The 13,170-nt window shown below is 50.8% G+C and overlaps 1 protein-coding gene across 1 annotated transcript in view; it reads right to left on the minus strand.

The window, feature by feature from the left end:
* The window catches only part of POLR1A (RNA polymerase I subunit A), a 75,738-nt gene that overhangs the window by 17,571 nt on the left and 44,997 nt on the right, over positions 1–13,170 (minus strand). Inside the window, 7 exon segments of the mRNA XM_032653025.1 lie at positions 1,221–1,303; positions 2,573–2,725; positions 3,733–3,831; positions 5,650–5,808; positions 5,913–5,995; positions 8,318–8,501; positions 9,526–9,675. Of these exon segments, the coding sequence (XP_032508916.1) occupies positions 1,221–1,303; positions 2,573–2,725; positions 3,733–3,831; positions 5,650–5,808; positions 5,913–5,995; positions 8,318–8,501; positions 9,526–9,675 (911 nt within the window).

A 13,170-nucleotide genomic window follows, 5' to 3' on the forward strand; every position in this document is an offset into this window, starting at 1 on the left:
GCTCGGCACTATCTTCTCGGCACCCAGCCCAGGGCCTGGCAAGGCTGGAGCTGAGCATCCAGGTCCCCTTTGCTGAAGATGCTGAGGTACCAGGCACCTCACAGGGCTGCAGCTCTCAGCACCAGCCACGGCCCCGGAGGCTGCATCTCCAGGCCTCTCCCGAGCTTCAGGCTCCCTCCCTGGAACGTGTCCCCTTGCTTATCCTGCCACTGCCCCCTCACGCCAGCCACAACTTTCTCTCTCCCCTCTGCAGCGTCTTGCTTTCTGTCCACCGTGCCACTGTGTTGCCACTCAGGCCTGACGCCTCCTGCGTCTTGTTCATTTCAGCCGGTTGCCCCACGTCTTCGCCGCGTCGGATTCTCCCTTTCCATCGCCACCCACAAGAGGCAGCCTTCCAACCTACGGCCCCTCCTGTCTGAAGGAAGGCACTTGCCCTTTCTGCCGTGACCCTCCACCGGCAGAGGGGTCCTGCGGACAGCTGTGCCCTTTGCCCCAGTGGCTGCCGCTCTTCATGCCAGCCCGGATCCCCAACACCCTCCTCTTCCCTGCCCTGCATTCAGATGGCCCCCGACACAGATCCCCCACCCCCAGACTCACGTCATCACTCGATTCCTAGCTTTTTCTACACTCCACAGGTATCCTTGAATGATTTAAGAGGATGGAGGTGGGGCGTAACCCCTGCTCACAGGTGGATCTGGCCCTGTAATCCACACCGGATGCAAGAACTCAGGGCGCACCAGCCCAGACCTGCTTGTTTAACCTCCTCTCTGGGAGGAAAGGGAACACGTAGCTCCTCTGACTGGCCTGTTTGGGCAGGTGGGAGGTTGAAGCTTAAAACTGAGACCGGCCTGGCTCCGAGTGCCGGACCCAAGGGGCCTGGAATCCTCTCTGGCCCAACCACAGAGCCCTCCCGGGGCGGGGGCGGGGGCGGGGGGGACCAGTGCATCACCACCCAGGACCTTTCCCCCAGGGAAAGGCACACACGCTGACGCACGGGCCCTTCCTATAAACCTCTGAGCTCACACTTTACCGATCCTCTAGGAGGGGAAGGATATCGGCTATTTTCTGTCTTGGGCCACCCATGGACATTTTTTTCTAGAAGTTTTTTCATCCAAAGGGATCTTAAGTGAATTGTCAATGAAAATGTGAAAAAAATGACAGAGGTGAACGGACCTGCAACGCTGATGCCACCTAAAGGTGGCAGAGCAGGTGCTGTTTACCTTTGGAGGTAGCCAGAGCGGCTGGTCTTCACAGCCGTGTCCACCAGACCCTCTCGCCCGGCCATGCAGTGGAAGAAGAACTCCTGTGGGAGAAGCAGGGACCCAGGTCCCAGGGGTGGCAGTGAGGCAGTGAGGGGTGGCAGTGAGGACCCTTCCTAAAGGGTGGCTCAAGCCAGTGCCCCTGGCAGCTCTGACGTCTCCCACGGCCGCAGGGACCCCTGCCCTCCCCTGGGGTTGCCTCTGTCTTATTCTGCCCAAGCACAGAGGGACAAATGGAACAGAAGTGCCAGCTCCCATGCCCAGGAGTCCGTCCTCAGTGCCATGTCCCACACCCCACACGCACCCCATCTTCCAAACAGAAATGGCACTGCCGCCTCATCATGTAGTGTTTTCCAAAATTCCACAAGAAATGGGTTTATAACAGTAAGCAGCAAACACGTACCTACACACACACACACACGAGCCGATAAAAGATAACACGACTCGAGCTAAAACTCTATGAAATGACCCCATCCCTCACTCTGATGCTTTCTTTACCAACCGACTCTGTTTCATTCCATGAAGTCAATCATTTCATGATGCACTAAGGGGTCGCAACCAGAGTTCAGAACTCTCTGGTCTACGACAGCTCTCCACCACCCTTCGCCAGGGGCCACAGATGACCACTGGAGAGTCCGTGTGGGACTGAGGGAGGAGCCCTGGGAGCATCACAACCTGGACTTAGCTGTCTGACCACAAGAGGCGTCCTTGCAGAGACGCACTAGACCAGGGAACAGAAGGTACTAACAGTCGAAAAGCCATTTCTGCCAAGTGTGAGGAGAAAACCTTTCTCTTAAGGGAGAGTTTTGTTGCTGACTGAGGAAAAACTAGACATTTGCTACCGCTGGTCAATTTTCCCAAGGTCAAGGAGGAGCCAGGGGAGGTTCTCTTAGGGAAGCTTTGTGAAATAAGTCTCTGTGATGCTCCTTTTGGCCACAGAGAGCACCCTGGTGAGGGGCCTCGCCGTCCCCAGCTGCCCTCAGATGCAGGGAAGAACCGGGGAGAAAGGGCGCAGAGCAGGAAGAGGCAGAGCTGGGATTGGTCTTACTCATCTTCCCACCCATCAGCAATCCCTCCCGAGCACCCACGATGCACTAGGCACCGTGCTGGGCTCTGGCATTATGATGGTAAACACGACATGGCTGCGTCCTCTTGGTCCTTGCAGGCCCCAGGGTCTAGTGGGTAAGCAGGGATAGCATGGCACTTATTACTTAGCTGTCTCTGCTTAAAGCTGCTGGTGAAGGTCACAGGCCTCTTACTGTTGAGCTTAAGAGATGAGGAGAACAGCCCAAAGGAAAAACCAAACTACGTACAGCAGGCTTGATGCCGGTGAGGAATCTGCCAGTGACGAAGCCGCCAGCCCTGGGGGTGAACTCATACGGCTCGAAGCAGGGCAGTGACTTGCCAGATGCCATCAGCGGGGGTCTCCGGCCTTCCAGTTCGATCTGGCCCAGCAGGCACGAGATCTGGGAGAAATGAAACCCAAAGGCAACTGAAGACCCACATGCTCGTTAAATGATGCTCTGTCCCAGCAGGGGATGAGGGGGCCTGCTCTTCCAGAAAAACTGCATGGGATCCAAGTTCCTGAAGGCCAACCTAGATTGCTAAACGAGCCCAGAAAGCTGACCTTTCAGGAAGATAACTATGTCTTCCTTTCCATGACGGCAATTTTCGCATTTGGACTCAGTTGAAATGGACGGTGTTTGTAAAAGCAGCCGCGTTTCAGAAGCATCACGTGTTATACTTGGACAGGACCCTCAGGTCCTCACAGGGAAACTGAGACTATAGCAGAAAAAACAGTTTACTGTGATCTTTAACAGTCTCAGGTCAAAAGAGAATAAAACTGCATTAATGTTCTTGGGGGGAGAAGAGCAGCGGGTCTGGATTTTATTTAGTCAAAAGGGCTTCCCGATGGCCTCCAGCCTTTTAAGCCCATTCCTATTGCTCTCTACTCACCAGATAATGAGATGGTCCTTGAGACCCTCTCAAGGTCATCAAGATATTTTTTAAAAGTTGCTAAAATTTGTGAAAATGCTGTGATAGCACTGCAGTAATTGCTCCTCCATAATGAGCCAAAAACTAAAGGTTAAGAAACTTCTAGGACAATGCCTACAATGTAACACTAAATGAAAAAAGCAGACCGTGCAACATTTCAGGATCTCAGCTAAGATTATAAATACACACACACCATGTTTATATATAATGTGACTATGTATAATCATACAGTATGTAAGTTTACAACAGGTATCTGTTTGGTACACGTCAGTATCTGGATACTTGTGTCAGTATCTGTCTACAACACTTAACAGTGGTTAGCACCTGCACTGATTTCCACATACTTTTGTATTTTTCAGTACTTGCCCCATTTTGTACGGAATGTGGATCCTTTTAAAAATAGAAACAAATCTGAAAAGTGCCTCCTGCAACTATCCCACCCTTCTGCAAACCAGCCAGCACCCGCCGTGGCTCATACCTGCATGGTATTCACAGTTGAACCTTTGGCTCCAGACTGCACCATCATATGCAAGTTGTTCTCTGGGAACGGTCTGTGCAGGCCGAAAGGCATGCATGCCTGCAGATGGAACACACGCACTGGTCATGACTCACCCTCTTGGGAATCCCAGGTTCAGAAGGTAAATCCAGGATGCAGGAGCCAACACAGACTATTTATCTAGAGAGGCGCCAGAGCCCACGCGAGGCAAGAAGTCTCATCTGGCAGCAACCCTTTGGCTAGAAGCCCTAGAGAGAAGTCTAAAGGATGGCCCAGTAAAGCAGAAACTTATACAACATTTTAAATCAACTATACTCCAGTGAAAACTAAAAAAAAGAAAAAAAAAAAAAAAAAAGGATGGCCCAGGGTGCTGCGTTCTCTTGACACCTCTGCCAGGAAGCCGGAAAGGAGATGCAGAGGGGCCAGCATCTCCAGTTCATGATTCTGAAAAGCAGCTGGTAAAAAATAAAACCTAAGGTGGTGCCCTTGGGAACCTGTCCAGCAGAGCATGGCCTGGCCCTGGACAGTACCAATGATGACCAATGTCTGTGTCACATTCACGTTTCCCAACATGCTGTCCAAGTACCAAGCAGGAGGCTCACCTTGGCTCCTGGGCCAGCGGATGCTGGCAAAGCCCCCAGGGGGACCAGGGAGATGCTGAGGTGGGGGGAGCTCTGAGTCTATCTAAGCTTCTGCCTAGGGTTGCAGAGACCCAGCCCCACACAGGAGAGGCAGAGTGGATGGGAAGAGATGGAGGAACAAGAAATAATCCTAAGATGCTTCTGAGACAACGCCCCACCTACAGCATCCCCAGTCAGCCCTAGAAGCTGAGCCTGGTTTTCACACGGTACTGGAGGGCTCCTCTGAACAACACCTCTCAAGGACGGAACTGTACCAACAAGGTCTGCATTCTTGGCAGCTGAGGGGATGCTGACAGCCAGTCAGAGGACTCTGCGAGCAAACACTGACTTCTGTTGGGCACTGGCCACGCCTCCCTCCCTCCTCCTCAGGTGGGGCCTCAAGGCCCAGGAGGTAGGGTGAGGGCCAGGTCGGCTCCTTCAAGCCGCAGGATTGGGAGCCCCAGCTCTGGGCTGAGAAGGCGAGAGAACGGGGTCTGCCATCCTGGCTTGTGCGGGGACGTCCCTCTCCTTTCTCAGCTGCGCAGGAAGGGGCTCTGGAGGACTGGCAGGGCGCTCACCTCACCCAGGGCACTGTGCAGATTAGCTCCTGAATCCTCCCTGCAAGCCCACGAGGCAGGTGCTCTTCCCATCCCCATCCCCCTGGGGGAGGACACCTGGCTCAGACCGCTCACATCACACAAGGCCCGAGATCTCACAGCAAGTCCGCGGCAGAGCCGGGATTCGAACCCAGGCCTTCACCCCTGGGTCCCCCATACAAGCAGCACTGGTGGTTTGGATCCTTCATTCTGCCCCTCCGCCCTGCAGTGGCCCCTGGGAAAGATTTCCTTCCATCCCCTTTAATGCAGTTACCCCAAAATACAAACATTTAAAATGAAAAATAGTGGGGAATTCCCTGGTGGTCCAGTAGTTAGGACTCGGTGTTTTCACTGCCAAGGACCTGGGTTCAATTCCTGGTCGGGGAACTAAGATCCTACAAGCTGTGCGTGGTCAAAAAAAAAAAAAAGAAACAAAGAAAAATAGAGCAATGCCTTCTTTCTCAGCATTCATCAAAGACCTTTCCAGACCCCAACGGGGTGAGGGAATGAAGCCCTTGGCTTTTCAAAACGATCAATTCTACTCGCCCCACCTCACGTCTCACCTAGTCAGCTATTAAACAGCCAAATTGCTCCGAAGAGCCCAGAGTGAGAATCAAAATGTAATTTTTTAAAAAACCAGCATTCAAAATGGTGGCGGTAAGTGCACACACTGCTGGACTAACCTTGTTAATTTCATTGCTGTAATGATTCACTTCCTCCTTGAACTTCAGATCAATCATGTTAAAATCCCTCTGGTCTTTGCCCAGATGGGCATCCTGCCACTTCCCTCGGACCTCATCACACGATGCTGCTTCTGGAAGGTTTAACGCAGCCCTGACAGCCTAGAATGAGAAAAGGAAAACGTCGAAGGCTGCAGCCAAGTGAGGAGGGTGTGGAGCCCAGCCAACCCTCTGCGGCAGGCAGTAGCCACCCAGGCCCTCCTCACCCGGGGCCCACAGTGGGTGGACTCTTCAATGATCCTGTGTCTCCTGACATCTGCCTTCGGCTTGACCAAAATGTCTTCCACGCCTGTGAAGTGAAATAGACAAGCTTGGATGCTACCGGGCCTGACTCCTCACCAGGCTGTGAACTTGGTGAGGTCAGGGCACGGAGCATGGTGCCACGCGTGCAGGGAGCACTTGGACAATGATGGTGACATTCATATCACCATTAAGACACTGCTACCATCCCTTACGGGCTTACCATTTTACACATGACAAAACTTAAGGCTCGAACTTGAGCCCAGAGTTCCAGTAGCAGAGAGTAAATCCAAGCCCACGTCCCAAACTTGTGCTCTTAGCCACCAGCTATACTCCCTCCATTCAATAAAAACATGTTGGATGGATGGGCTAGAGGTGAAGATGACGTTTTGGGTGAAAAACTTGAGTTTGAGGGAAGAAGAGAGGGAGGGAGAGGACATCCTAGTTTTGACTCCCAGGAGTCACACTGCGTAGGGCCCAGCCTATATGGTTGTGAGAACGCGAGTGCAGGCACACACACAGACATGCTCGAGCCTGGGGGACAGGGACCACCACCGCAGGGTCCCCGTCACTGCACTGGAAGGAGGAAAGCCTGGGTCACTTCAGTTAAGCCTGTCCTTCTGGCTTCAAAGGGCTGAGGAATTCCTCACCTTGGGCAAGAAGTCTTCCCACTTTCTCTTTCAATAAACTATTTTCTGTCTACATCTGAGAGCTACTGGACTCCAAAGTCCCTCGGCCAAGGTCCGAGTGGGAAGGGAGACAAAGGCTGCACTGTTCCAAAGCGGGGCTAAGGTGGCTGGGACTCCCACATGCAAAGTCCTGGAAGCTTGAGAGCCTCTAAAGAACTTGTGTGAGCAGGAGGGGAAAGAAACTGTCCCTCTGCGAGGAAGCCACAACCATGAAAGTGGGCCCTTCCACGGGGTCAGCTCCAGACCGCCTTGCTGTCCCTCCAGCGGCCTCCGGCTGCGAGGGCTAGAAGGCAGCATGGCTAGCCTGCCCTCCGAGCTCGACGCCCAGCTTGGCCCTGCGCCCTCCCAGTCTCTCGGCACCTGATGGTCTTTGCACTTTGGCCAGTTTCTCCTCGTACCGTGTGCTGAGCAGAGCTGCTTGTTAGGTTTGATCCTCGTCACTGTCTGGGTGTGGGATCTTCCTCTACTTTTCGCTTTGAAAGATATTTGCTCAAGGGTGTTCATCCCAGCAATATCGTGACAACCAGGAAAGAGCTTAAATGTCTCATAACAGGAACTGGTTAAGTAAGCTACGGTACATCTACACAAGTAGAAGAGTCTGTAGCCACAGACCTGAGGATGTCGGTTTATATTTGCTCACCCAAGAGGACATTTATAAAACACGTCTGCAACTGGAGGGAGGGGGGCAGATTACAAAACACTAGGTCGTGTAGGATCCCCTTTTTTCTGAATGTGTCTGCACTTGGCAAGTCTAGAAAGACACACATCAAATCGACATTGGTGGTTATCCCTGGCAGCTGAATGCTGGGTGATTTTAAATTATTTTCACACCTGTACTACATTATTTTGACTTGTCCACAATTAATATAAATTATACAATTACGCAGGCCCCACTGCAGGCCGACGAGCCAACTCCAGCTGCGGCAGGCCCACCGTCCCCACGTCTACGCGGACACGGGGTCTCAGTCCCACCGCTGCTGGTCTTGTCAGCTGGACGATTCCCACGCTCACTGGGGCTCCGGTTCAGCACGCAGCCGTCACCCACTCCTCACAGGAAACTGCCGGAGGGCTCGGACTCCGCTCTGCGCACCTGGAGACACGCTGCCCTGAATGAGCTCGGGGCACAGAAGGCATCTGCACACATGTTTTCTAACTTCCTGAACAGCGGGCTCTCATTTCCAGGGAGGAAACCAGAGTTCCTCTTCCTGTCTTAGGATCACCCGACAGGTCTGCCCCAACATGGTGTTTCCAACCTCACCTGCTGCATCGGGAGGTGTAGGCAGCTCTGACAACAGGAAGGGCCCTAGACGGAGGGTGGAGGATTCTGCACTGGAGGATTCTGGGAAGGCACTTGCAAGAGAGAATGGAGGTGAGTGTGAGTGTGAAAACATCGGTCTCAGGGACCGAAAACCAGAAAGGGTGGGGTTGAGAAAGGGACAGAATGGAAATGGAGATGACGGTGCAGGGGGGTGTCATTCTGTGCTAGGTGAAGAAACATGGGGTTGGGGGGCGGGGGAAGCACTGAGAAGGAGCAAGGCTGTGAAGTGTGGCTGGTGGCCGAGTGAGGATGCCTTTGTCGAAGGAGCCCGGCTGTTCCCCTGGAGGCTGCCAGGAGAGCCGGGGAGACATGCTGGTGTGCGTGCTGGCCAGGGGAGGGGCCAGGGCCACCTGCCCACACTCACCCAAAGTGAAGCCTCTGTAGAGCTGCAGGTAGGCGGTGAAGAGGCGGGCCAGGCAGGTGAGAACCTTGCCGCTAGTCTCCCCGCCGTAGATCTCGTAGCAGCAGTGGACCAGGCCGTAGGCGGAGCTCCCGTAATGCGCCTTGTCCAGCACCCCGCAGAGCAGCTCCCCTTCCCTGATGATCACCTGCAAACGGACGGCCACCAACGCTGGGTTGGAGGCAACGCCTCCTGTGTGAGGCCCCCAACCCCACCCCATCTCGTGTCTTGTTAACCTTATTGTAACCTGCCTCAAGCCCTTGATGCCAAGAAGACTACACACACACACACACACACACACACACAGATATTTCAGTGTGTTCTTATGCCCCGTGCTCCTTCCACCCATCTGTACTGACTTAAAGTCAAGGATCCTTGACAAAAACCTTGTGACTGGAAATGAGAACACCTAGCGTCTAAACTTCATAACCGTGACCTTGGCCTAGGTACTCCCTTCCTTGTACCCTGGGAATAAGAAAAACACAACCTTTTGGATATCATTTAAGGCCTGAATTTGTACTTCCATAAAGTTGGGTTCAAGCATTAGAAGCTAATTCAAGGAAGGACTTCCAGTTGCATGGTGCCACACACATTAAGTGTATAATCTAGGAAGGGAAAGAAGAGGGGCAGCTTGGGTTCCAAATGCGATGTGTGTTAGACCCTGTGACAAAGCACTTGTGAGCTGGGGCCTTGGGGATACTCCCCCACCAAGAGCACACAGAGGCCTTGGCAATCTTTAGTGTGTCGCTCTCCTACAGCAGCACCGTGCCCCCCGGGTTTGGCTGCCCTGGGGCTGCCCCCAAGGCCTGGTTCCTAAGCATAGAGCTGGGAGGTGTGAAACCTCACAGCAGTGTAATGATCTTCAGCCTCTCAGGGGTCTCAGGGGAAAACACAGGGTCTGCATTTCCAAGCTTTGCTGAGTCAAGTTCAGAGGCCTTCTGCCAGAGAAGCCTTTCCGTGCTGGTTATGAGTTTTATACTGAGAGTCAAATGCTAATGGTCAACTCTTACTCTTTCCAAAACCGAAGTCGACACAGTTTGGGTACAACTTCTTCCCTTCAGGCACGACTCCTCTTTCTGTGCACATGTCTCCATTTCTCTGTCTCGATTTCAAATCAAGCTGCCTAAACCCAGGACCGGAAGTCTCCAACCCATACAGCTGGGCAGCCATACCTGGGACTCGCACATGGAGTCGGGGTTAAAGCCGGGAACGGGCCGAGGAGACTCCTTCACCCAGGCCTTCCCGCCAATCTTCGCCTTTCCTGACAAGTTCAGTGGGACGTGATCCTCTGGGATTACGTTGATGAGCAGCGTGGACACAACCTGGAAAGAAAAAGAAGACAAAGCTGATGGAGGGAAGAAAAGCTGAGACGTTCCCTTTTAGGACCCCCTGTCCCTCTTCATCCTGAAAGGCAGACAGCTCCATTCTGATGAGCTGCAGGTGAAGCAGAAAACAACAGACAAAAAAACACCACCAACAAAAAAGGGACAGTTTCTTGTCTGTGGGACAAGATCTCAGTTTTTACTTTTCTGCTTACATGACTTAGGAGGGAGTTTAGGATTGGAAACAAACACATACCACTAAGAACTTCACTTCTTCTTAGAGTGAAGAATCCCCTAGACGTGAAATCAAGTTCTTGAATAGACCAAAGGAAGAAAAGGAAAATAAACTGCTGTGCAATCACAGCAGAGAAAGATTTAAATTTGTATGTGGTTAAAAACGAAAACAAAAAAGGGAAAACAAAGACAGCAGGGTTGAGAGAGATGGTGGGGCTCGTAACACCGCCCTCTGCCAGGGAAAGGCAGCTCTGACACGTGAGCCCCAGGACTGAGGCAAAGGTCCAAGAACACCCGTCAGAGGCATCCTTCTCTCATTTTCAGGCCACATCAAAAGAGATGACAATTATCACATACAGTTAGTAATGTCCTCCCACAGAACAGTGCTGACTTTCTTGGGGGCACCAAGGAGGAAAGGATATACAGACTAAGATCAAAGGAGCGACGTGCTCGGATTTAACTTTTAGCAGGATCACCTGTTCCAAATACATTCCTGGTCTGGACTTGGAAGCTAAATAAATATTGCAAAGAATAAGCCTCCCAACTGACACTGACAAGAAGGATTGACACTTTGGAAGCAGTTATTAAGGCGTCCTGAGTGGGGAGCACATGGGACGCTGTCTCTGTGTGAGGTCCATCACAGGGCGCGCTGGTGACGTGACTGCTCGGCCACCCAATGGCTCCCACACAATTCACTTCTACGTAGCTAATACCAGAAATAAATTTATTTGACTGGGATTAATTATGGCTACTGAAAGGCCAGGGAGTCCTTCCCCTGCCCAGTTGGGCCCATCAGTATGGCCATCCACTCAATACACGACTGCCAGCAGGAGGCCAAGAGAGGCGATTTCACAAACAGCTGCTCCACAGAGAAGCCACATGGGGGCAGCCGTACCTGGGGATGACCACGGGTCAGCTCCACAGAGGCCAAGAGCACGCATTCCCAAAGACACAGCAGGCTGGGGGCAGGCAGACCGGTCAGACAGGTCCAGGGCTGAGGAGGGGCTGGGAGCCATCGGCTGGCATCAACGGCTCTTTGTGTGCCTGTGCCCTACAAAGAAGTATCTATATGTGCACAATGGGGTCGGGGCAGCTACGGGAGCAGCTGTCTTTTCACGCATGTGCTCCGGGAACCAGGGACAGCTGGCAACAGCATCGTTAAAGAAAGCAGACAACAGTCCTTGTTATCCCTCAGAAAATGACCAGGAAGGTCATGGCCCCCGTGCTTCACAAGGCTGGCACCGCCAGGAGAGGGGGTGAGGAGTAAAGGCAGGAGGGTGACTTCCCTGGGATGCTGACCACAAGATGCACTTCAACCACAGTGTCACATGCCCAGTTGGGAGCGTCAGCTGGGCACAGTCAGGATGGAAAGTCTGAGAGAAAGGTAACATATGTATCCAACCATCTAAGGACAGGGAGATGTTACCTGCCACCTCATTTGTAAAATCAAGGGGGCAGTAAAAGCGTTTGACAATCTCAATACCCTTTCATGATAAAAAAACACTCAACAAACTGGGAATAGGAAGGAACATCATCAACCTAATAAAGGGGAGGCATCAATGAAAACCCTACATCTACCATTCTCAGTGAGCAAAGACGACGCTTTCTGCCTAAGATCAGGAACAAGAAAAGAATGTGTGCTCTTGCCACTCTATTCAACAGAGGTTCTAGCCAGGGCAATCAGGCATGGAAAGAATAAAGCTGCTTTCAGATTGGAGAGTAAGAATGAAAACTACCTCTAATTGCAGATGACATAAACTTACGTAGAGAGAACCCAAAGGAGTCCACAAAAAATTATTAGAGCTACTAAATGACTTCAGCAAAGCTAAAGGATTTAAGATCAACATTCAAAAATCAACCGTAGGGCTTCTCTGGTGGTGCAGTGGTTAAGAATCTGCCTGCCAATGCAGGGGACATGGGTTCGAGCCCTGGTCTGGGAAGATCCCACATGCCGCAGAGCAACTAAGCCCGTGTGCCACAACTACTGAGCCTGCGCTCTAGAACCCGCGAGCCACAACTACTGAGCCTGCGTGCCGCAACTACTGAAGCCTGCATGCCTAGAGCCCGTGCTCTGCAACAAGAGAAGCCACTGCAATGTGAAGCCCGCGCACCGCAATGAAGAGTAGCCCCTGCTCGCTGCAACTAGAGGAAGCCCGTGCGCAGCAACAAAGACCCAACTCAGCCATAAATAAATAAACAAATAAATTTGTTTTTAAAAAAATCAACCATATTTCTACACATTAACAATGAACAATCTGAAAATGAAATTAGGAAAACAATTCCATGTACAATAACATCACGAAGAATAAAATACTCAGGAATAAATTTAACCAAAGAAGTCCAAAACTTTTAAGTGGAAAACAATAACATACTATTTAAAGAAATTAAAGAAGATCTAAGTGAACGGAGAGACATCATGGATTGGAAGACTTCATATTGTTAAGATGGCAACACTCCCCAAATTGATCTACAGATTCAATGCAATCCCTGTTAAAATTCCAACTGCCAGTTTTACACAAGTGACAAGCTGACCCTACAATTCATATGGAAATGCAAGGCACCCCAAATAGCCAAAACAATCTTGAAAAAGATCAAAGCTGGAGGACTCACATTTCCAGATTTTAAAACTTATTTCAAAGCTACAGTAATTAGGACATGATATTGGCATAAAAATAGACATATTGATTAGCAGACTAGAAATGAGAGTCTAAAAATAAACCCATACACCTGTGGTTAACTGATTTTTAACAAGGGTGCTAAGAATATTCAATGGAGAAAGAATAGTTTTGTCAACAAATGGTGCCAAGACAACAGTGTTATCTACTGGCAAAAGAATGAAGCTGGACCCCTACCTCACACCACATAGAAAAATTAACTCAAAATGGATCAAAGACCTACATGTAAGGGCTAAAACCATAAAACTCTTAGATGGAAACACAGCTGTAAATCTGTGTACCCTTGGATTAGGCAACAGATTCTCAGATGTGACAACAAAAGAAAAAGTCAATAAATAGGACTTCATCAAAATTAATATTTGTGTGTTAAAGGGCACTCTCAAGAAAGTGAAAAAACAACCCATATAATGGTACAAAGAGCCACAATATATAAAGAACTGTTAGAACTCAACAATTAAAAAGACGAACAACCCAATTAATAAATGGGCAGAGGGCTTGAATAGACATGTCTCCAGAGAAGATATTATAAATGGCCAGTAAGCATATGGAAAGATGCTCAATATTTTTAATCATTAGAGAAAGGTAA

Source organism: Phocoena sinus, chromosome 13 (genome assembly GCF_008692025.1).
Source record: "Phocoena sinus isolate mPhoSin1 chromosome 13, mPhoSin1.pri, whole genome shotgun sequence".
NCBI lineage: Eukaryota > Metazoa > Chordata > Mammalia > Artiodactyla > Phocoenidae > Phocoena > Phocoena sinus.